Source organism: Micromesistius poutassou (assembly GCF_964030765.1).
Source record: "Micromesistius poutassou genome assembly, chromosome: 9".
Lineage (NCBI taxonomy): Eukaryota > Metazoa > Chordata > Actinopteri > Gadiformes > Gadidae > Micromesistius > Micromesistius poutassou.
In genome coordinates, this window is record NC_140279.1 from 10,524,829 (window position 1) to 10,546,873 (window position 22,045).

Consider the following 22,045-nt stretch of genomic DNA (forward strand, 5'->3'; position numbering starts at 1 on the left):
ATAAACATGGTTGTATTTTGCGTAACTACATACTCACCGAGTAAAGTCGTTCTCGCTGATGTTTCCTACAAAATAACATTTAATTGTATTTATGCTTATATACCAACGATTCTCCTGACTTTCCACTGCGGACGCTTCGCGCAGTTGTGTACTGTGCGTTGAGCACGCACGCAGGTGAACGTGATCAGCAATGACGTCATTAGAGGGGCGGGGTTTAACGTTAGTCATTTGCTGATATGGCCAGAATAAACTTATTTGACAAAATAATGGCTGAATCTTTAACACTCAGTGCTGTTCAATTAAATATACCAGTTAATATATAATCCAGATATATTCCAGAAATAATATATAATCAGTCTACTAGTGGGTATGATCTAATAGAGGATAAAAGCCATAAAATATGTGAATTATTCCAAAAACTAGGTAGTACCTGACATAGCAGAAAAGTGATTAATGTCAAAAATATTTACCTCTAGCACATTAAAATAAAACCTATGTACCAAAACCAATTGTTCTACAAATAATCAAAATCCAGTTCAGAGACCAAATTACAAACCACAAAAGTTCTGAGGGCACAAGAAGGATTTTCAATTTTTATTGTATTTTTTTGGACAATTTCATTTCCAGTGTCGTCCATAAATCGTTCACTTTTTATTTGCATAATCTTTCATTCAGGGCTAGAATGATAAAAGCCAAAATGGGGTGGCTGTTAATACTTGTAATAGCAGCTCACAGTCACATCTCATTCTTCAGAACGACAGCGAAATCTGAACCAGGGGAGGCCCCGACGTTTCCAAAAGCTTGTACAAACGGGAACGTAGTGGACGTCTAGTCCGCACTCACTCCGTCCTGCTCAGATCATTCTAGCGATAAGGCTAATAGAGAGAGGGCCATTGCTATGTTCAAACAAAACTGCATAGCAGACGGAAGACAAACGGACTGGACACTGACCCAATACCAAGGATGTGGAAACACAGATCACATGGGAACATCACATGGGGACATCGTTGGCACAGGGGAAAGGGTACGGGGGGGGGGGGTGTCTACACTTAGCTCAGACATGATCAGATTGTTTTTTTTAAAAAGTAAACGGACACCATTTTGAATGTTTCAGCAAAATACAAAAACGCATGATAGTGCGTGGGGGGGGGCGATGGAGGAGTACGGGGGGGGGGGGGGGGATTTGTTCTGTTGACGTGCGGTCTTATTACAGTTGAGGTCCGATCGGAGCCTCAGATATCTGGCAGTATGAGGATGTGTGCCGTTCCGCTGCGGTCGCAACGAAACGAAAGCCTGTGCGTCGGAAAATAAAGTCAACGTTGAGTGTTTTGATAAGGCGACACACACAAGTGTGCAACACTGCTCGACCACACTACCCAGAAGCAGACGGAGGGGTTCAACGAGACCGGAGGGAGGGAGCTGTGCTTGACGACAACGACACGATTCACTCGGCTACATCGGGATTGGCAGGAGGGGGCGGAGCCACTGACCGCGCAGGGTCGGCCATGTTGAAATACTTTAAAACCGCCGCCGCCCCTCCCTGCAAAGGCAACTAAGAACGACAGCTCGGGATCAGTTAGGTTTTTTCTTTTGTTAGTCAATTCCCAAAGTTGTCTTCTCATCTTAAAATTTTGGTATATAACGACTTTTGAAACCACAATGAAATGCACGGTCTAGAGATAGATAAAGGTAGTGATAGGCGGCTGATTGTTTACAGACTAAACCATGGCTTTCCTACGGACAGTGGACAGTATTAGACACAGAGCTTAGAGTCATTACAGCTTATGGAAAAGCACTTCGGACCAGGTGGGTTGGACTGAAGAGGGTCGTCTGGGGGTCAGCGGTCAGTCCAGGTCACAATGTGATAGAGAGAGGGGGAGGTCGAAGGTCAGGGGACTGGACTTCTTTGTGGTTCCTTGGAGAGCGGGCTTTCCGGGCATTAGAAGCGCTTGGGTCCCCAGGGGGACGCCTTGGCCGCCACCGGAGCGCCGAAGCTCGGGAAGTCCTCGGAGCTGCTCATGTCGGGAGCCTGGAGAAAGGAAGTAGAGGAGGAAGTGGTCAGTCAGGTCCACCGTTTAAACACCGGGTGTAGAGTTCAGTGTTCACACCTGAATTTTTTTTTTTTTTTTAATTTAACAATTTTGAACAATTAAAAAATAATAATTAATAATTTTAATCACAAATGAGCCAACATTCTTTAAGTTATTTTAACACACATTGTATGATCCCTTCACCCACAGGTAGCTCCCTTCCCATCTCCAATTGAAAGGTGTCCTGTTGGTTAGTATTTATCACACACACTTCCAAGTCATTTAACTGGGTCTAGACCACAAACCCCTTTTGGTTTGTGTTTCTATGATGTTTGTTCCTACAATGTGACTATTGAAAGTCATGACCATTTCTCAATGCCCCCATTGTGTCTTCTGATGATCACGCTCCATTTAATAAAATACTGCAGTCAAGAAATGTCATACAAGAAATAATTTTTCTCCACAATATGACGACTTGAATATGTGGCCCAAGGCGACATCACATGTGGTAGTGAATCTGATACAAGATAGCAGATGTTAGCTCATGCCAGTAAGTAATCATAATGTTAACAGATGCTAGTTAGTCATCAAAATGATCTTCTACTACTTGTCCACCATAACGTTCTCATTCTAGTTACCCATCTTTATGTTAGGTCATGCTAGTCATCCACCATAACGTGAGCTCATGCTAGTCATCCACCATAACGTGAGCTCATGCTAGTCATCCACCATAACGTGAGCTCATGCTAGTCATCCACCATAACGTGAGCTCATGCTAGCTAGCCCTGTTAACTGACCTTTTCAGTGCCGGTGGTCCAGGGGGCCTCGCGCACCACAAAGCCCTTGGAGGGGCCCCGCGGCTCATCCCCAGACGACGCGCTGCCGCCTCCGGAGGACCGCATGTACGTCATGTTGTCCTCCTTCTCAGCCACGTCCCCCAGCTAGAAGAGAGGAACAGCGGAGCGTTAGCAGCAGCATGCAGCTGGAGCAGTGACCAAATGGATGGGCTATATCATCCATTAAACATTAATACTAATATTTCGACATGGCATAAGTGCAGAGGGCCAAATTCTGGACCATGTTTAGTCACTTGTCGTTGCTGCAAAATTGAATAAAAATGTAAAATTGAATAAACAAACAAGAACAATTCCTGCTGTGAACAGATCTCCCATAACAAAGTGAGGCGACCCAGAACATGAAGAGAGCGGGAGCATGCAGGACGTACGTATTCCTCCTCCAGGTTCAGCAGGTGGTCGATGGCCTCGTCCACCAGCTCCGGGCGTCCCGTCACCGTCACCAGGTTGGGGTCGGGGGACCCACTCTGAGGGAACTTCAGGTCCACCTGAGGAACACACCAGTTGGTCAATGAACTGCATTTATACAGCGCTTTTCTAACCAGTGGCCATGCAAAGCGCTTTACCACACACACACACACACACACACACACACACACACACACACACACACACACACACACACACACACACACACACACACACACACACACACACACACACACACACACACACACACACACACAGGGTGAGGTGCCTTGCTCAGGGACACCTTGACACTAGGAAGTGCCGGGCATCGAACTAGCAACCTTTCGGTTACCAGCCAACCCGCTCTACCTCCTGAGCCACATGCCGCCCCAGATGATGCAAGTCAGACGGCTCTAGAACATGTCCCTCAACCTCCCCCTTCAGTCTCAGCTCTGCTCCTCCCAGCCCTACCCCTCTCTGCCGCTCACCTTGAACTCTTCCATGATCTTGCGGATGCCCTTCCCGCGGCCCCCGATGATGCGTGCATGGACGCGGCTGTCCAGCGTTATCTCCTCTGAAATCATCTCCTCCAGCTCGTCCACCAGGGCCTTGATCGCGTCTCGCGCCGCAATGGCGTTGGGCTCGTAGCCCATGATGCTGATCTGGTCCTGAACAGATAACACACGGGTCACGATCTCTGCAGAAGACCTCAGCCTCACAAGCATTGTAAATATGTGTATAAAATACACTTCATATTAATAGATAGGAACATGCCTAGGGAAAAGCATGGGATCAAATTCTAAAAATGATATTCTCAGCTGCTAAACCCTAGGCTATACAAATAGGGTATAGAATGTACCATGTTTTTGTACTACAGAAAGAAGAAGGCTATAGTAGGGTTGCACCAGGTTATCGTTCTATACAAACAAAGCTATGCCAAGCTAAGACCATAGCAGGGCTGCACCAGGTTCTCGTTCTATACAAACAAAGCTATGCTAAGCTAACGCCAAAGCGGGCTGTACCAGGTTCTCGTCGTTCTTCTCTGGGAACTGGATGTTGACGTCGTGCTCAGTGCGGATGGTGGTGATCACGGCTCCCTTACGGCCGATTATCTTGGGGTGATACTTTGGATCCACAGTGATGGTCAGCTTGAAGCTCCTGAGAGCCTAAACACACAAATAATAAACTCAAGCTCAATATCAAAATACCTTAATTCCTCAACACTCTTGGGTGGAAACAAAATAAACTGGTCAAGTTGAATAGTCTAATTTGATAAGATATTTATTAAGTTATGAGAGAGAGGCGAGGCAGACTTCAAAGCTCCCGTCATTACTACTCCCCGCCAGCAGGGGGAGCCTGCACTCACCCTGTCCTCCTGTTCCAGCTGCAGCTCCTTGACACGCTCCAGCAGGCCCTCACGGGCGCGGTCCAGGTGGTTGGCCAGGCCCGTGATGGAGATTATGTCACACTGCAACTCCGGAGAAGGCACTTGAATGTTCACCTGGTGGGAGAAGGAAACGCAAATAACGTCATCACAGGGGTTCAGACGTGGGCGTGCTGCATGAAGACGCACACACAGCTACGTCCAGATAGGTCTTCCTTATGGGGGGCTTGTGGGGGGGGTCGTGAGATAAATGAGTTCAAACCTCGAACTCGTCCATCATCTTGCGGATCCCACTCCCCTTCTGCCCGATGATGTAGCGGTGGAGGTCAAAAGGCACTTCTACCTCGGTGGTGACAGGGACCAAGGCCTGCGAAACACAAGACAGCATTTAGAAAGATCCACCACACTATGAATCTCCATGGCAACCTGATAATTAGGGGTCCTACGGTGCAAACCGCATTGTGTAAATTGAGTTGAAGGTGGGCAGGCAGTTTGATTTGGGATTACAGATAAACCAGCATGAGTCACTTTTAAAAGCAGTGCCACAGTGATCACCAACAGAGGCACATTTAAGAAAAGGTAGGATTTAAGGGACGACCGAGTTTACCCTGCGACTAGAATTTAACATCCCTCATTTTTTATCTGGACACACCACTACTAGTAAACGATTCCATCTTTTGTGTATTGTGTTCATCACCAAAGCCACAACCACCACGTATCCCTTCCACCTCCCCATTGCAACCCGAGCCTCGCTTGGAAGAGACCTCCATGACGGTGAAGACCTCCGGTTGTCCCTAGCCCACCTCAACCAATCAGACGACAGCGGATGACCTCTGACCTTCAGCGCCTCCACGGCGGCCTCACAACGCTCCTTGCGGCCGGAGATCACGATGACGTCACACTTCTTGGGCGCGACCGGGTCCACGACGGGCGGCTCCACCTTGACCTCCCCGTTGGGCACCTCCCCGTTCTCCTGGATCACCGCCTCGGCAGGAGGAGCAGGAGCAGGAGGAGGAGCTGAGGAGGAGGAACCCAGGACCACGGGTGAGTAGTGACCACTTAATGTACACACTTATTGTATGTTGTACGTCCTGGCACTTAATCTACGCACTTATTGTATGTTGTACATCCTGGCACTTAATGTACTCACTTATTGCGTGTTGTACTTCCTGTCACTTAATAACAGTACTTAACATGGTGTAGCGGCTTCTCCTAGCCATCTTTGTTGTATACGGGGAATTGTTAGTGCTTGCTTAGTGCTTGCGTCTGGTAAACACCCTGAATGTAAAAAACGTACACGACTAGAAGATCAAACTGATAACCTAATGTTACCATATTCCACTCGGCAGTACATTCTACATCATCACCTATGCAAGAAGACCTAATGACCACTTGCATTCATAAGCAGCAGACACAACAGATCATATCTATATACACGTTTTAGAGTTCAGCTCAACATTAGGACCCTAACCCCTTCCATTATGGGATTCGTCTGGAACCCCTTTTTAGAGTGCAACAATGTTCATCATGTTGTTGTCATTTCCTCTATTCCCGCCATGTGTTCAACTATATAGAACCATCTCTCTCCACCTCGGGGAACTACAGAATGCTTGGCTTGATGTATTGCTTCTAGAACCATCTACACAATTGCTGATCAGTGGTCTGCTTCATCTTTAGTCCCTTTACCTACCTAAAGTCCTTCATAATTATAACAACCATTCCCGGCCGGGGGACTCACCGTTGGGGTCCTCGCGGTCGGGGAACTTGATCTGCACGTTGTGGTCTTTGGTGATCTGCTGGATGCGGGAGCCTTTGGGCCCCATGATGGAGCGGTGGAACCTCTGCGTGATGACGCACTCGATGGTCACCTGGGCGTCCTGGGAGAGACAGGGCAGAGAGCGGGTCACAACCTCCTGGATTTTAAGCGTTCATCGAGTTTCAATTCACACTATGGCGCTGTACTTCCTCCTGCGTCTCCCATCTGGTATGATTAAAGTACAGTTCATGTTGTATTTGCATCTTATCAGGGGAGACATAAATCTGGTCTCTATGGTCACCAGAGAGTAGAGATTATCCAATACAATTTTTTCCTTCCCGATACCTGAACTTGAGTATCAGCCGATACAGAGTATATACCAATACAGCAGCTAGCATTGTAACTACTCACAGCACTTGTTCTAATTGAAGGGTTCTCTTACGATGACAGCAATGTATAGTCGGTTCACTTATGTAAAAAAAAATTCAGAACTAGATCATTTACATTTATAATTAGAATACATTTGCATGAGCATCCATGTTTTCTCCAACTTGGCAGCCGAAGCACGGAGGTCGGAGATGACACGTTTCCCATTTCGACTCCACCTCCGACCATTAACGAACACACCATAAGAATGCACTGTTTGTGATGTTCTCTGCATCTGAATTTCCGATACTGGAACAACTCTACTAGAGAGCCTTGACCTGCACTCCCAATGAAGAGTGAATCAGAAGCCCTGCAAAGAGCTATATAGTAGGAACAGGACCATGTTTGGATAGTGCCGTCTCCGCCGGCCGCAGCCCACTCACCAGGTCCTCGATGATCTCCTGCATGCGCTTCTTGGCCGCCTCCACGCAGTCCTTGGCACCCTTGAGCGTGACCTTGTCGCTCTGAGAGCCCGTGCGGGGGAAGCTGACCATCACGCCGCCGTACTCGTCGGCGATGTCGCGTAGCACCTGGCCGCGCCGCGCCACGAAGTAGCGGTGGTGCTTGGGGTCCACGCTCATGGTGTCCTCCACCACGTTATCCTGGGGGGGGGGGGGGGGGCAGTTTGTTGCCTTTAGTTAAAGACGCATTAGACGCGGTCCATCCCCAACAACGAGTCACTCTCGTTTTGGTTTAGTAGCTATGTGCAGAATTTCCATAGAAACACGTTTTATTAGATAAAAGGGATAGATCCAGGCAACAACAAAGAAACTGGACAGACCTGGGAGGAGAGATGCAGCGTCCTTTATACAAGGTTATGTCTGGCTTGCTAGATAAATGTATTTACAGAAAGTAAATCAATGTATAAATACAAAAAATAAAATGGTACCGCAAGGAACAAAAACTTTGGGAAAAGCGTAGTGGATATGAGACATTGAGATATCTGTTTAACACCTGAACCGCTGCACATTGAAACAAACAAAACGTATGGAGGACTGACCAGACTCCTGATGAGCTCCTCCAGCTCCTTCGTGGCCTCCTTCACAGCCTCCTCCGTGCCCACCACGGTGATGAGCTCCTGGTCCTGGTCGTCCGCCGTGGGGAAGATGATGCGCGCCCCCGTGCTGTCCCGCACCTTGCGGATGTTTCCGCCGCCCTTCCCGATCAGGAACTTGTGGTACTCCGGCTTGGCGCGCAGCTCCGCCGTGTGGCTCTTGATTTGCTGGGAGGAGACCGGATCGAGTCATCCTCAGGGCATGGTTCAACCCAGTCTATAGTCTAGTCCATACAACGACTCAATCCAGTACACGTAGTGTTTCTATTAGAGCTCATCCCAGTACAGGTTGGGTTTCAGAGTTTATATAACAGTTCAACAGGGAACATTGGTAGTTAGACAGCCATGTTGTAATAAAAATTAATGAAAGTAAAAAATAAAAACAATCCTCATCAGTAGTGAGTTTAGCTTGTTAGCAATTGTTTCACATCAGATGATAGCTACAGTGTAATGTGGATAAGGTGGTGAGTAAATGGCAAACATAGGATATTTACTAGGTCGCCTGGAGACAGGTAGGGGTTAGACAGTACAGAGACACCACCCCGCCCCCTAGTGTTCTCCGTCCCACCCCCTAGTGTGCGGGGCTCCACCCACCTTCTCCTCGGCCAGCGCCAGCAGCTGCTGCTTGGCCTTCTCCACCTCCTCGGCAGGGCCGCGGATGGTGACCTTGTCGATGCCCGAGCCCTCGGTGGGGAAGTGGATGTGCACGCCGCCACACTCCTCCATGATGGAGCGCACGAAGCGCCCCTTGGAGCCGATCAGGGAGTTGTGGAGCTTGGAGGGGATGGACACCTCGAGCTCTGTGATGTTGGCCTGGAGGACACAGAGGAAAGAAACAGGTTACAGAGACACACCCAGGGAAGAGAGTGCGGTAAGAGACACCAGAGGGATGGACGTGAGGCCGGTCCACACACACACACACACACACACACACACACACACACACACACACACACACACACACACACACACACACACACACACACACACACACACACACACACACACACACACACACACACACACACACACACACACACACTTAACCCATTCCCGTATACAACAAAGCTAGCTAGGATAATAGATCACCACCACCATCATCCTAATCACCATCACCATCCTCACTCACCAGCTCTTTCTGGATGGCCAGGATGCGGGTTCTGGCCGCTTCACAGGCCGGTTTCTTGCCGGTGATGACGATCATCTCAGAGTTGCTGTTCTCGGCAGGCAGGTCGATTTTTGTGTTAGTTTCCTCACGGATCTACAAGAGAAAAGACGGACGAGTCCAGTCAGTCTGGAGACACATTTCATATGTAGGAGGAAGATGTTCAGCCTATCTATGGTTTCCTCACCTTCTTGATGTTGGCTCCGCCCTTTCCGATGATGTTCTTGTGGAACTGCTTGAAGATGGGGACCAGGAGGGTGTAGCCGTTCTCGACCTGACAGCACCACAGGAGGGCAGAGACATGAGTCACACAATTCTACAACACTAGTTCTACAACTCGCTTAATAAAATGATAAATGCATAGTAAATGTCCATGTTTTCCCAAAGGGAGCATACCATTTCAGCCACCATCTTCTGCATGAACTTGAAGCATTTCTCCACCTCCGTGTGTGGCCCGCGCAGCTGAACGATGTTGCTCTTCTGGGCCGGGTCGGGGAAGTTGATGATGACCTGAGGGGGATGGACAGTTACAGATTGAGGGGATGGACAGTTACAGATTGAAGGGATGGACAGTTACAGACCACGAAACCCGACAGTAAAAAAAAAAAAACATTCACATACAGGTCAGGTAGCAGAAATTTGCCACCTGATTTCGATGCTGGTGATCAAACCAAGTACAGGTCTGCTGAGAGTTGAGGATCCCAACAACAACAACACTATCCTACCTCCATCCTAAAGATATCAGGATACTTGTGTTTTCGGTTGATCTTACCTCAGGGAATTTGTCTCGAACTTCTTTGATCTTCTCCCCCTTCTGGCCGATGATGGCTCTGTGGAACCGCTGCTCGATGATCAGGTCCTTGGTGCGCTCGTTCTCCTGCAAGAGCGACACAAGAACCGCTCAGTGCACCGCTCAGCGAACACAGCTCACTGCCCTCTGAACATTGCAGAAGAGGTCTGATCCAAGATGACGGCGAGGTTTACCCTAATGCTGTTAACGTCAATACTAAAAGTAAATGCTAACATTAGATAGTTAAGGTCAAAAATAATGACGATGTAAGCCAATTATATAAACTATACATTGACCGTATATGCTACATTATTGAAACTATACTTTGCATCAGCGAAACTAAACATTGAGAGTATATGCTACGTTAATGAAACTACATTATTGAACTCGATGGCTAGCAGACTCAGATCCATGACGGCGGGTGCGAGGGGTCAGATCTACTGACCATGCGTGACGCCAGCTCCAGCAGCTCCTTCTTGGCGTCCTGGACCCCCTGGGGGTCCCCCTCGATGCGGATCAGGGTGCTCTTCTCGTTGTCGGGGGGGATGCGGACCGTCACCTTGTGCAGCTCCTTGATGCGGTTGACTGGACAACGAGACAAACAGCTCGATGAGGAGGGGAGAAGGTCGGTTTGGGCTCCTCCCCCCCTCGAATGAGGGGAGAATATATATATCCATTCATACGCATATACTTTCCTTCTTTATAATCATTATTTTCTTTTATTTCTTTTTTTTTCTGATGTTAAAAAACAAAAAAAGGGACAATATCTTAATGAAAGCCTTCTCTTCAGCTTTTAAAATAAGGGAATGGTTTTGAGCAAAGAAGTTAGAGCGGCATTTCTCTAATAACAATCGAGCATACTCGGTACGGACATCATTGGGTGCTATATGCTCCTACCAGTAAAGTCAGTCAAATTCTGCTAATAATTCTCGATGTTTGGTGGGTGCAATTTTAAGATGCAAGAGGAGCAATAGAGATCCCTGAACTCAGTGTCAAACAGAAGCATCGAGCAGCACTGTGGGGTTCCAGAGCCACCATGTTGTTTTGCCACCATGTTGTTTTGTTAGTTCCTCTCTGAGGTATAAACCAGTTATTACAGCACGGCACAAGCTGCGTAACCTTCTCAGTCCATATTAAATATAGATATTTTGCATGGACAGCTACAACAGAAGTTCAGTGTAAAAATAAAAGTTTGAGGATGAAAAAAGTTGATTTTCAAGACATGCAGTGATCACTAAGAAACGATTGAATGAAAAGCGACTGCATCATTGCCTCCCAGCCCGGCCCCACTCCAACACTACTTACTGTTGGCTCCTCCTTTGCCGATCAGGTGTCGGTGAAACTTGGGATCCACACTAATCTCGGTGTAATCCATACGGTTCCCCTGGAGAGGAGGAGAGTGAAGGGTCGTGAGTTCACTGGACTAAGAGCTTCTACTCAGTGGAATGAAAGTCCACAGCACGTCGGAATTCAGACGGCTTTAATAATCCCCAGGGAAATGGTTTGTGATAATTGCTCAAGATACAGGAAATGGAAACGCATGAAAGTCGCTCAAAAAAACAACATGAATGCAAGACAATATAAATACATCTTATTCAATGATTTAACTAACTATAAAAGCGCTATATAAATCAAGTGTTAATAATAATAATAATAATAATAATAATAATTATTATTATTATTATTATGAAAGCCTTTAGGGACTTCTTCCAGTTAAAAAAAGGCCACACTTACCAGATCCAGGACCATGGCTTCAATCTCCACCTGCACCATCTGCAGGTCTTTGGTCGGGCCTTCAAGAGTGATCCTGTCCTCCCCCTCCGTGAACTCGATGTGCACCTGAAGGAGGAAGAAGAAGAACCGTGCGTTAACAGCCGTGGAGGCTGGCTCCGCCGTTGATGAGCCTGAGTGTTTCTGTGGAACCAGCAGGTTCCTGTTGAGCCGGAGGGCTTCTACAGACCCGCTCCTCAGACCTTGGGCTAGGGCTGGGCGATAAATTGAATTTTGATTCTATTTTAGCGTCAAACAAGCACTAAACTAATATAATCGAGTTGAAACGATTATTTATTTTAGTTTTGTATATTTTATTCATTAAATGTTTTTAAAAATTGCAGAACAGTTGGAAACATACGTGTACATTATTTTTGATTTGAACATTTTCTATTTTACCACTTTGTGTATTTATTTAAGCCGAAATTTCAAAGTTCTCAGTAACAAAGATGAAATGCTGAATATTGCATCATGTTTTCAAACTCAAAAATAATCGGGATTTCAATATTGACCAAAATAATCGTGATTATGATTTTTTCCATAATCGAGCAGTCCTACCTTGGGCATCTGCTGGGTGATCTTGGCCAGGTTCTGCCCCTTCTTGCCAATGATGAAGCGGTGGAGCCAGGAAGGAGCCGACACCGTGGACACGCTGTAGCTGTTGGCCTGAGGGGACAGGAAGGGGATGTCGGGTGAGTTTACATAAACAAAGCATGGCCCCCCACTTGGGGGCGGGGCCCTGATGGAAGAACAAGAGGTGTTTTCAAGACGAGCCAAATCAGACCAACAGCATTGATATCACACGCCCAAATAAGGCAAATGATGAGGTCACCAGTGTAACTAATCAGAACCTTCAGTTTTTTCTGTTTTTTTTCTACGTTTCTGGGTTTGGTTACTCTGAATATGATGGGTTTTTTGGTAATTACCAAATTCCAATCTCCAAATGAAATCCAGACCCACATCTAGAAAGCTGTAGGGTCTGGCAACGAGTAATGAAAATGGCCCAACTCAAGGGGCGGAACCAAGCATGCATTTTAAAATATCACTGGACGCAATTGGATAACACCACGGCCAATCAGAAGAATACAAGGGGTGATGTATCCAGACCAGCGGAGCTAACCGATAGATAAGACTTGCCGTATCCGATCAGTAAAACAGCAACGCTTTTGGCCCGCCTATATCAGATACAACGATGTGATTGGTTAATTTTCTGGGCCAGGGGAATCGGGGAGTGAGTATATTGCTCATTCCCAGAGCGACCCGCTAAGCAAATTCAAATTGTGCTCTCGCGTGAAGTCTGGATTTCCAGGGTAAGTCTTTTCTGCATATCAGGTCAGATTTTAAAAAATTTCCACCGAAAGAAAATTGTTATGTGTTGTGTTAAAGTGTTATGTAAATTATTCTTAATTTGAACACAATGCACTTTGCTCCAACATTATGAAAATGTGCAATAAGCAGATTCTGTTTTAATGTGAGCCACGTCAAAAGAATATTGTCTCAACAGTGCCAATAATCCTTGTCCTCTACCTTTGTCTAGACCGCTGTGAGGCCCTGACCCACCACCAGCAACCCTCCCCCTGAGCCCCCCCATGTCCCCTACCTTGGCGTAGACCTCCATGAGGCCCAGACCCACCACCCTCCCCCAGGGCCCCCCTTGGTCCCCTACCTTGGTCTAGACCTCCATAAGGGCCTGATCCAGAACCAGCCACCCTCCCCCTGTGCCCCCCCCGGTCCACTACCTTGGCATAGACCTCCATGAGGCCCAGACCGTGAACCAGCCACCTGCCACCAGTTCCTCCCCTGGTCCCCTACCTTGGCGTAGACCTCCGTGAGGGCCTGACCCAGGCGGTCCGGCTCCCCCCGCAGGATCACGGTCTCAAGGGTGCTATCAGACGGAGGGATCTCCACCGACACGCCCGTCTTCTCCAGGATCTCCTGCAGGGTGTTCCCCTTGGGCCCGATCACGTACTTGTGCTGAGACTTTTTCACCTCCACGGCGATGGTGGTGGTGTTCTTCTTCTGCAAGGAACAACCACAAGCACTGCATTTGTACCTTTGCAAACGTGCTTTCTCTGATGAAACATTTAAAAATAATGACCAGAGTCCCCATTTCTAGCAGAAATCGGTTGCACATACAGTGTGCACCACATGCAACGACAACGTTAAAACTAATGCAAGTTACCGCTACACCACAGCCTAGAGTGGCTATGCTACACCAAAGCACGGCCATGCTACACACTAGCCGAGCCACGCCACCTACTAGCCAAGCTACACACTACCCAAGCCACGCTACATACCTTCTCCTCGTGGACCTTTTTGATCATGGCCACAGCGAGGGCCACCTGCTCCTTCTCCCCGGTGATGACTATCTCCGTCTTGTTGACGCTGGGCGGTGGCACGTTGATGCGTGCGCCCGTCTCCGCCATCATCTCCAGAACCAGCTTGTTGGAGGCGCCAGTGATGAAGGGGTGGTACACCTTATCGATGCTCACCCTCTCCACCGCACGCTTGTCCTGAAGGGGGGAGGAGACGAGACAGACGTTGGTTAAGGGGTTGAGGAGGTGGGGCAACTACTTTCACCATCCTTTGTTGTGGACATGGGGATTGAACACAGAACCTGTCGGGTGGATGTCAAGCAAACACCCTGACCGTGTCACAGGCCAAATGCCTCCACACACAGGAAGTTCTGCAGTTGCCTCTAACTGAATATGTGGACTTGTGGAGTCGGTGCCGAGGTGAGCTACCTGCTCAGCGGAGATCAGCAGGATCTCGTGCTTGGCCTTCTCCAAGCCCTCCTTGGTGCCAGAGATCTTGATCTGGTTGCTGAGGTCGTCGGGTCGCGGGATCTGGATCTTGGTGGCGGTCCGGAGCTCGAGTTCCTGGAGCTTCTCCCCGCTCTTCCCGATGACATAGCGATGGTGTTCCTTGGGGATCGCCACGGTGGAGGATGCCTGCCGGGGAGATGGTGATGCATAGCAGTATGTTATATGGAGCCGGTGAGATGGCGATACATAGCCATGTGTTAGATGGAGCCGGTGAGATGGCAATACATAGCAACATGTTATATGGAGCCAGTGAGATGGTGATACATAGCCAAACGTTATATGGAGCCTGTCCCAGTTAGAAGGAAATTCAGAATTAAAAATAAAACTAAATGAAAGTGATCAGTCCACTCTGGCTGTGCAACTGTGAAGCCGACTAGCATAAGGTCGGTGGGAGAGGGTCGACAGCAATATTATGTAAACCAAAGAAAGAAGTACCAGCTGTCCAGCACTTTTTACTTTAATGGCATTATTAAAATCTTTATCCTAGCCAATCTACGAGCTAGTCAAACATACAACTACATACTGCATTAATGACCAGCATCTGCTGTTCCAACAGGTAACAGGTGGAGCAGGGCCTTTAACAGCCTCACCATCAGACCCCATGATGGCCTCACCAGCCACTGCGTTTGAGATGGGCTCATATCAACACAGAGGATTTATAACCAGGGATGTTTTCAAGCAAGATTGTCTAATGGTTATCCGGGAGATCACACTTTCTTAGTGAGGGAGTATGGCAGCACGGGAAAATGGAATGGACCAGTTTCAAACAAACTACAGGGCCAATAGGAGTAGAATAAAGAGATCCCCTCAACTACAGTGTCAATGAGAGACTGATGATGAGAGCCAATCACCTCACCAACAGGGCCATTTAGAGATCAATAAAGAAGGGGCCACTGACCTGAGTCTGCAGTCGGGACACGATCTCCTTGCGGGCCTTCATCACGGCGTCCAGCTTCCCGGACACCATGATGGACAGGCCCTGGTCCTTGGCCATGGACAGCTCCAGGTGGGCGCCCGTCTTATGCATGATGTCCACGCAGACCTTGGCCTGGTCCCCCTCCCCGAACTGGTTCATGTCCTTGTACTTGCGCTCCTCAAGAGGCACGTGGAACACCTGGTGGGGAGCAGGAGACAATATCCTTAAGATTCAGACATGTTCAGGGTTCACCTAGACTCTGCATTGCATATCTCCCCCCCCCCCCCCCCCGAGGGTTGATTTGTAAGATGATAAGGGTAAAAACAGGTCAGTACACGGGTAAAAACAGGCCAGTACACAAAAACAACACATTCTGTAGGCATGCAAATAGTGCTTCAAAGTATAACAGACCGGGTCCTGTACAACAAGTTAGTCAGGATTTCAAATCACATGTGATGGAACCGAAGACGATGATGAAAAATGTTGACATGCCCAGTTCTTGGGTTAGTCATGACTGATTGTGTGTAAGAACAGTGTGTTAAAGTAAATGCATTGGGGCACTAATTTGAGCAGCATTTCCATGAACACTGGAGGAGTAGTGCAGGCTGAGACATTAGTTTCATGACAGCTATATGGCTATCGGAGCGTACCTAGCATCTTGTACTAGCTTATCAAAGAGTTCCTTGTTGGATCTTAGAAAACACTGACATGTGATTCATAGGGCTATCAATACCACAAATAGAAAATGCTAACCATGCATTTCTGATTCCATGGCTACTCTGAGCTCCCTCTGTCCCGAGACCAGGAGCTGAGCAGCGCTACAACTTATGCAGCTTGTGCGATATTTACTGGACCATTCCGCTGTTCTCAGCCTCAGGTGCATCACTTTGGATAACTAAATAGTTACGACTTTTTCAAAGTAAACCACGCCGTACCTGGGTGATGACAGACGACTTGAGGGGGCGGAGCTTGGAGGTCCAGGCATTGGCGGTCTCCTGGGTACCCTCGGGGGACGCCGCCTTCTCAGGCAGTGGAGGGAAGGCATCCTTGTAGGTAGGCAGAGCCTCCTCCTCTCCACTGGCTCCTCCTGCAGCTAGGCAACACAGAAGAGCTCAGTAAACAACGACAAAGATGGAGGCCCTAGCTCCTCCTGCAGCTAGGCAACCCAGGAGGAGAGCTGAGGGAGGCCTCAGTTCCTCCTTCACCTAGGCAACACAAGAAAGCTCAGCACAAGAGAGGCCACGACACCAGTGCTACAGCAGGTTGTCTGGCAACTGTACTCCCTCTCTCCCTCCCTCCCTCCCTCCCTCCAATCATAGCCGCATCAGAGGCCGTCACCGCATCGTCGGTGTATGGAGAAGGGAGGGTGCGTGGGTGACTGAGGAGAGATGCTGTATGGTGCTCGGAGGTGGGGGGGGGGGGGGGGGGTGCTTGACATAAGTGCAGTCTGTCTGGAAGAGACCTGCAGTGGGTTTTGGATTTATATATGATTTTAGATCACACCAGGTAATCCCAATTCGATTTCAGGTCCAGATGTGGGGTTAGGGTAGCCTGGAAACTCACATCTAGAAAGCTGTAGGGTCTGGCAACGAGTGATGAAAATGGCCCAACTCGAGTGGCGGCACCAAGCATGCTTTTGAAAATATCACTGCACGCAATTGGATAACACTATGACCAATCAGAAGAATACAAGGGATGATGTATTAAGACCAGCGGAGCTAATCAATAGATAAGACTCTTGCCGTATCCAGTTGGTAAAACAGCAACGCTTTTGGCCCGCCTATATAAGACACACCGATGTGATTGGTTAATGTTCTGGGCCAGGGGAGTCAGGGAGTGAGTATATTGCTTGTTCCAAGAGTGACTCGCTGAGCAAATTCAAATTGTGCTCTCGCGAGAACTCTGGAATTCCAGGGTAGGATTAGTGCGTGTTTCTCAAGGAAGGAGGAAGGTAGACATAGGCGATGGAACCCAGGGCCGAGAGCCCCGCCCCCTTTGCGTTATTTAAATAAAGTTTGTTGGACTGAGGAGGGATGTGTTATGTAAATAAAGTTTGGTGGACGGAGGGGGGGATTTGGGAGGGGACACTGACCTCCGCCGCTCTGCTCCGTCAGCAGCCCGCTGCGGTGCTCGTTGAAGCGCTCCTGGGTGAGTACAGCGACTGAGCTCATGGTGAATATCGTGTCAACACAGAGTCCGAGTGTGCCCTGCAGAAACAACAACATTAGACAAACGGGTACAGACATTTGGTTTTAAATCCACCTCTAAAATGCATCAGTGATTCAGTAATGTCCTTTTGAAAGCACATATTATTCTTGTTGTGTTAAGTGCATTGTATTGCCTTTATGCACAGCAATACCTAGTATATAGTTTGATTTCATAGAGTGGTTGCTTCATATTTACACTATTCAACGTCACACACCGTTTTTCCAAAGTCTATTGCCTTGATATCAGATGTTTCATGACGTTGGGGCCAGAACCCTTGATCCAAGATGGTTACTGCTAAACCGCGGACATCAGAAATCGAACCTAGAACCTTTGGTCTGCAGGTCAAACACACCAACCACTAGACTATCCGGCTCACATGTCCACATTGTGGAGTCCATTACCACTGACATCCACGTGCTGTACGCCACGTTTTCATAGGAGTGCTGATATTTCCAGAGGGGCCTTTGATGCATAGACCACTGCAAGATCTCATCAAGTCCTTCTCAAATGGCGACATAAATGGGTGTGCCCCACTACTGAAGGGAAGCCCTGGCCCTTCCATTACCTGGTTTCTCCACACAGGTCTTTGGTGGATCTTTGTGGAAAGCCGCCCACCCCCACACAGGCTTATCAATACAGGTCATCCTGCAGCCTTGAGAGTTAGGCTGATTAGATAATCCCAAGGTCACTCTGACCCGTGGTTCAATAGTTTATGCGAGCACTGAGTGAATTCATGTTCAGTCAATAGATTGTGACAGTCGCACCAAAAGACCTCCATGATGAATGAATTAATTGCTCCCCCCACCACCTATCAGAACGGCTGTAAAAGCTGCAATGTGTAAGATTGAACCCCTCGTAGCGAGAAGGCCGGAGACTTGAGAATTTGAAAAGGTTAATAACAGCCTTCTACCACTTTAACTGGGGGTGCTACTGTGGAGCACGACCCAGCGTAGCCCAGCTGGCTGGGGGCGTGAATGAGAGGGTTTGGGAGTGTCAGTGGTAAGATTCTTGTAAACAAGGAGAGGTACGGGCTGGCCAGCATTTAGTATATGTAGGATAGATCAGTTATAGGACATTATTTTATTGATTATTAATCACTATCATTCAGCATAGACAACATAAATGCAAGGTAATTTTACGAGCTAGTTAAAATTTGTACACTTTTCGACTCTCAAGTCCTTAAGAATGCCTACCCCCTCCATGGTAACCAGTTTGCCAGTAACCGGATTTCACACACCCTAGAACATATACATTTATTTAGAATAGTCAGCCAATTAGGATCTCAAGGAGACCGTATAATAGTCTCCATTAACATTTCCTTTTACATCCTGGTTATAAGTCGCTTGGAATAGCAAGATGTTTTACCACAATGTACCTACTCTGTACTTTATTTCACCAAGTGAATTCAGAACAAATACATTACGCTGTTATGCAGATTCTACTGTAGACGTTTAGCGTCTGATATGAAAAAAATTTAAATTAAGTGTGACCAATGGAGAGGAAAGGATGTTCAATCGGCTTTTTGACTGCCGCTGCCTCTGGTTTCTTAGACCTTCTTTCTCAGGGTTTCAAACCAACAACCCAATAAGCTGAATGACTTGGTGATTTTGCAGCTGTGACCACCTGGTTCCTAAAAAGTTTCAGTGATTGCATGCGTGAGCGAGCGAGTGAAAACATTGTAATAACTGTTGCCATGTTCACCCTCACTTATATCTGTATTGGCAATACACATGTTATTACCATAGCAATACAAGCTATTTCATTTGAGGTGAGAGAGAGACAGAGACACTGCAGTTGGGTGGAGGGCGTATAACTTACCAGCTAAATGGTCAGTTACCAGATTATCCGTCCTGTAAAGCTGTCCGCTTGTCAGCCTGCCAGCTTTTGCCTGAATAAATAAAAGCAAAGGAAGATAAGAGTCATCCACTTTAATCATGGTTAGTGTCTTCAAACATGACCGAACACAAGAGTTGAAACACACAAGTAGTTTTCTCATGTGACATCGACTGACTGCCACTCAGAAAATGGGTTTGTGGGATCCAGGATTTCGAGGGCTATTCCCAGCTCAGCGATTTGGGGGATTCCCAACGAAGGCTGTGAATATGTTGATAACTAATTAATTGATTTGTTTTGTATGAATCAAAGTACATAATGTTTTGAATACGGTCACGAAACTGGGATGAATGAAAGTAGGTTACTTGTCATTACCGGGGTTGTGTTACAATCAACATGAAAGAACAGACCTAGGATACTTTGGAATAGATAGTCTGACTATTAATACCAAGTACTGTATTACTATTTGGTTTATGCCAAGTATAGCAACATTTTAGGATCTCTACTAAACTAAATAGTGTCCTAATTTAATAATTGAATCAGATGTTTTATCCAAAGCAAATTATATTTTCTTTTAGATGGGGCATTAAGGAGCAGGTACAATGTAGGGGTAAGACAGTACAGAGACCGGTCATTAAGGAGCAGGTAAAGGTTAGACAGTCCAGAGACCAGTCATTAAGGGGGCTCCTTAATGAGGGGTCTCTGTACTGTCTAACCGTTAGACAGTACACCCCTCATTAATGAGCAGGCAGGGGTTAAGACAGTATAGGGGTAGCAGTATAGAGACAGGTCATTTAGAGCACGGTATAGGTCAGAGAATTCAGATGCACTATTAGGAGATAGTAAAGGGATAGGATTCTTCTTGCCCTAGAATGCCTACAGGTTAGTGGCTGTGAACACTGTGGTATTCCAACCCAGTGCCTTTGGGGTGGGATTCGAACCCTAACCATTACACTATCATGGCCCTAAACCTTTGTACAGGAGCTAAATCCTGGATTAGGGATTAGTGTACAGGGTGCAGTAGACGGCCAACGTTAGCACATTATACCCATAGTGACAAATGTGTTAGCAGACGAAGCTAGCGAGGAAGAACCAGTGCAATTCAGCACATACACGACGTCTTTATTTGTACAAGACGTCATTAAATCGCACTACTAAAAACGGGCTTTGAGGCGGATGTTTGTTTAAAACATGTTTGGCCGATATGTACAGACGAAGAGGGCGTTCTGTTCCAAGACAATGCTAGTTAGCGAACTGGCTAAAAACTTTGACCACCGTGTCACGTAAGAGAGTGACACGTAGCCGGGCGGGTTAGCTAACAGGCTAGCGGTAGCTAACAGGCTAGCGGTAGCTAGCGACGGCTAGTGTAGCTAACAGGCTGTAGCACCCCCTTAACCAAACACACACACACACATATACACACGCACACACACACAACATTAGATGTATTCAGCCGACCTACACTAACTATCATTATGCATCAGGACCTCTTTATTAAAACCTGGTCACAACTGTTCTGCTCCAGACTATAGAAAGGAATTGCACAGAATGGAAAATAAAATGCAAGCAAAAATAAACAACTAACAACACAATAAAGCAACACAAATGCGTCAATACACACGTACGCATACACAAGTGCACACACACAAACACACACACTCCACGGCCACAGCCAAAGTGTCTGGGACGCTGGGGAAACTTCAGGCTGCATAAACACCCCGGATCGGGCATTCCCTGGACTTCTAATCCCGCATGAGGAACCCGGGATTAACAGTATGTCCTCTTTTTATCTCCAGGGAGTGAATGGGAGAGCGAACCCGGAGCCCGTCAGGAGGCATCAGGTGAAGGGGAGCCCCGGTGGGCTGCAGTCGCTGCTCTCGCTAAGTCCACGTAGGCATAAGGCAGTACAGCTGAACGGGGAGACATGACACCAGGCCTCAGCACACATACACACACACACTCACAGGCACACACTCTCACACACACACTGCTCCCTTCACATGCATCCTGCACCACGACCCTCCGCACCCCGTTACACACACGGACACCCAGAGCCCCCCTGTCACACGCCTTGACGGGGCCGTGTGGTGTGATCGCCGGTGTACTTACTTATTTTGATTTCCTCGTCTGCCCTGAAGGTGCAGAAGCTCTGATGAAATTCCACTGGCGAGAAGGTGGAAGCGGAGGCTGGCGGATATATACCGCAGCCGTCCACCAATCATGTCCTCCAACGTCACACGGCGGAGAGTCCGGTTACAATTTCAGCACCCAAGGAAACTTCAAAATATCTTTCTCTGACTAAACATGGACAATGATTATTGCACAATATAACTACTGTGAGGATAAATCATATCACGAATGGACAATAATATCCGTGAAGCAACAGGGTGTTCGATGTCTCCTTAGACTGAGAGTAGTGAACATGAAGTCTAATTATAATGCATTGCATTGTATCCTATAGATTCAGAATAAGAATTGTGCTTGTGTGTGTATGAGTGTATATTTGTGTGTGTGTGTGTGTGTGTGTGTGTGTGTGTGTGTGTGTGTGTGTGTGTGTGTGTGTGTGTGATGTCTGCATATATGTGTGTGTGTGTGTGTGTGTGTGTGTGTGTGTGTGCGTGTATGA

The 22,045-nt window shown here is 47.5% G+C and overlaps 1 protein-coding gene across 2 annotated transcripts; it reads right to left on the bottom strand.

Moving 5' to 3' along the window:
* Positions 1-580: 580 nt before the first annotated feature.
* On the bottom strand, positions 581-21,599 carry hdlbpa (high density lipoprotein binding protein a). 2 transcript variants are annotated; one of them, XM_084473388.1, is made up of 28 exons: positions 21,529-21,599; positions 19,405-19,474; positions 17,471-17,585; positions 16,314-16,465; positions 15,361-15,576; positions 14,382-14,588; positions 13,935-14,150; positions 13,450-13,656; positions 12,196-12,303; positions 11,602-11,706; positions 11,173-11,251; positions 10,313-10,452; positions 9,850-9,954; positions 9,474-9,587; positions 9,265-9,351; positions 9,042-9,173; positions 8,507-8,725; positions 7,859-8,080; positions 7,242-7,460; positions 6,415-6,553; positions 5,515-5,693; positions 4,939-5,043; positions 4,659-4,793; positions 4,315-4,458; positions 3,781-3,960; positions 3,256-3,372; positions 2,828-2,971; positions 581-2,029 (listed from the first exon to the last, which is right to left on the bottom strand). In XM_084473388.1, the coding sequence occupies exons 3-28, from the start codon at positions 17,547-17,549 to the stop codon at positions 1,940-1,942; spliced, it is 3,840 nt and encodes a 1,279-aa protein (XP_084329514.1). In that variant the 5' UTR covers positions 17,550-17,585; positions 19,405-19,474; positions 21,529-21,599; the 3' UTR covers positions 581-1,939. The 2 variants fall into 2 exon arrangements, with proteins under 2 accessions (XP_084329514.1, XP_084329513.1); XM_084473387.1 differs by having other exon boundaries at positions 16,314-16,471.
* Positions 21,600-22,045: the final 446 nt, after the last annotated feature.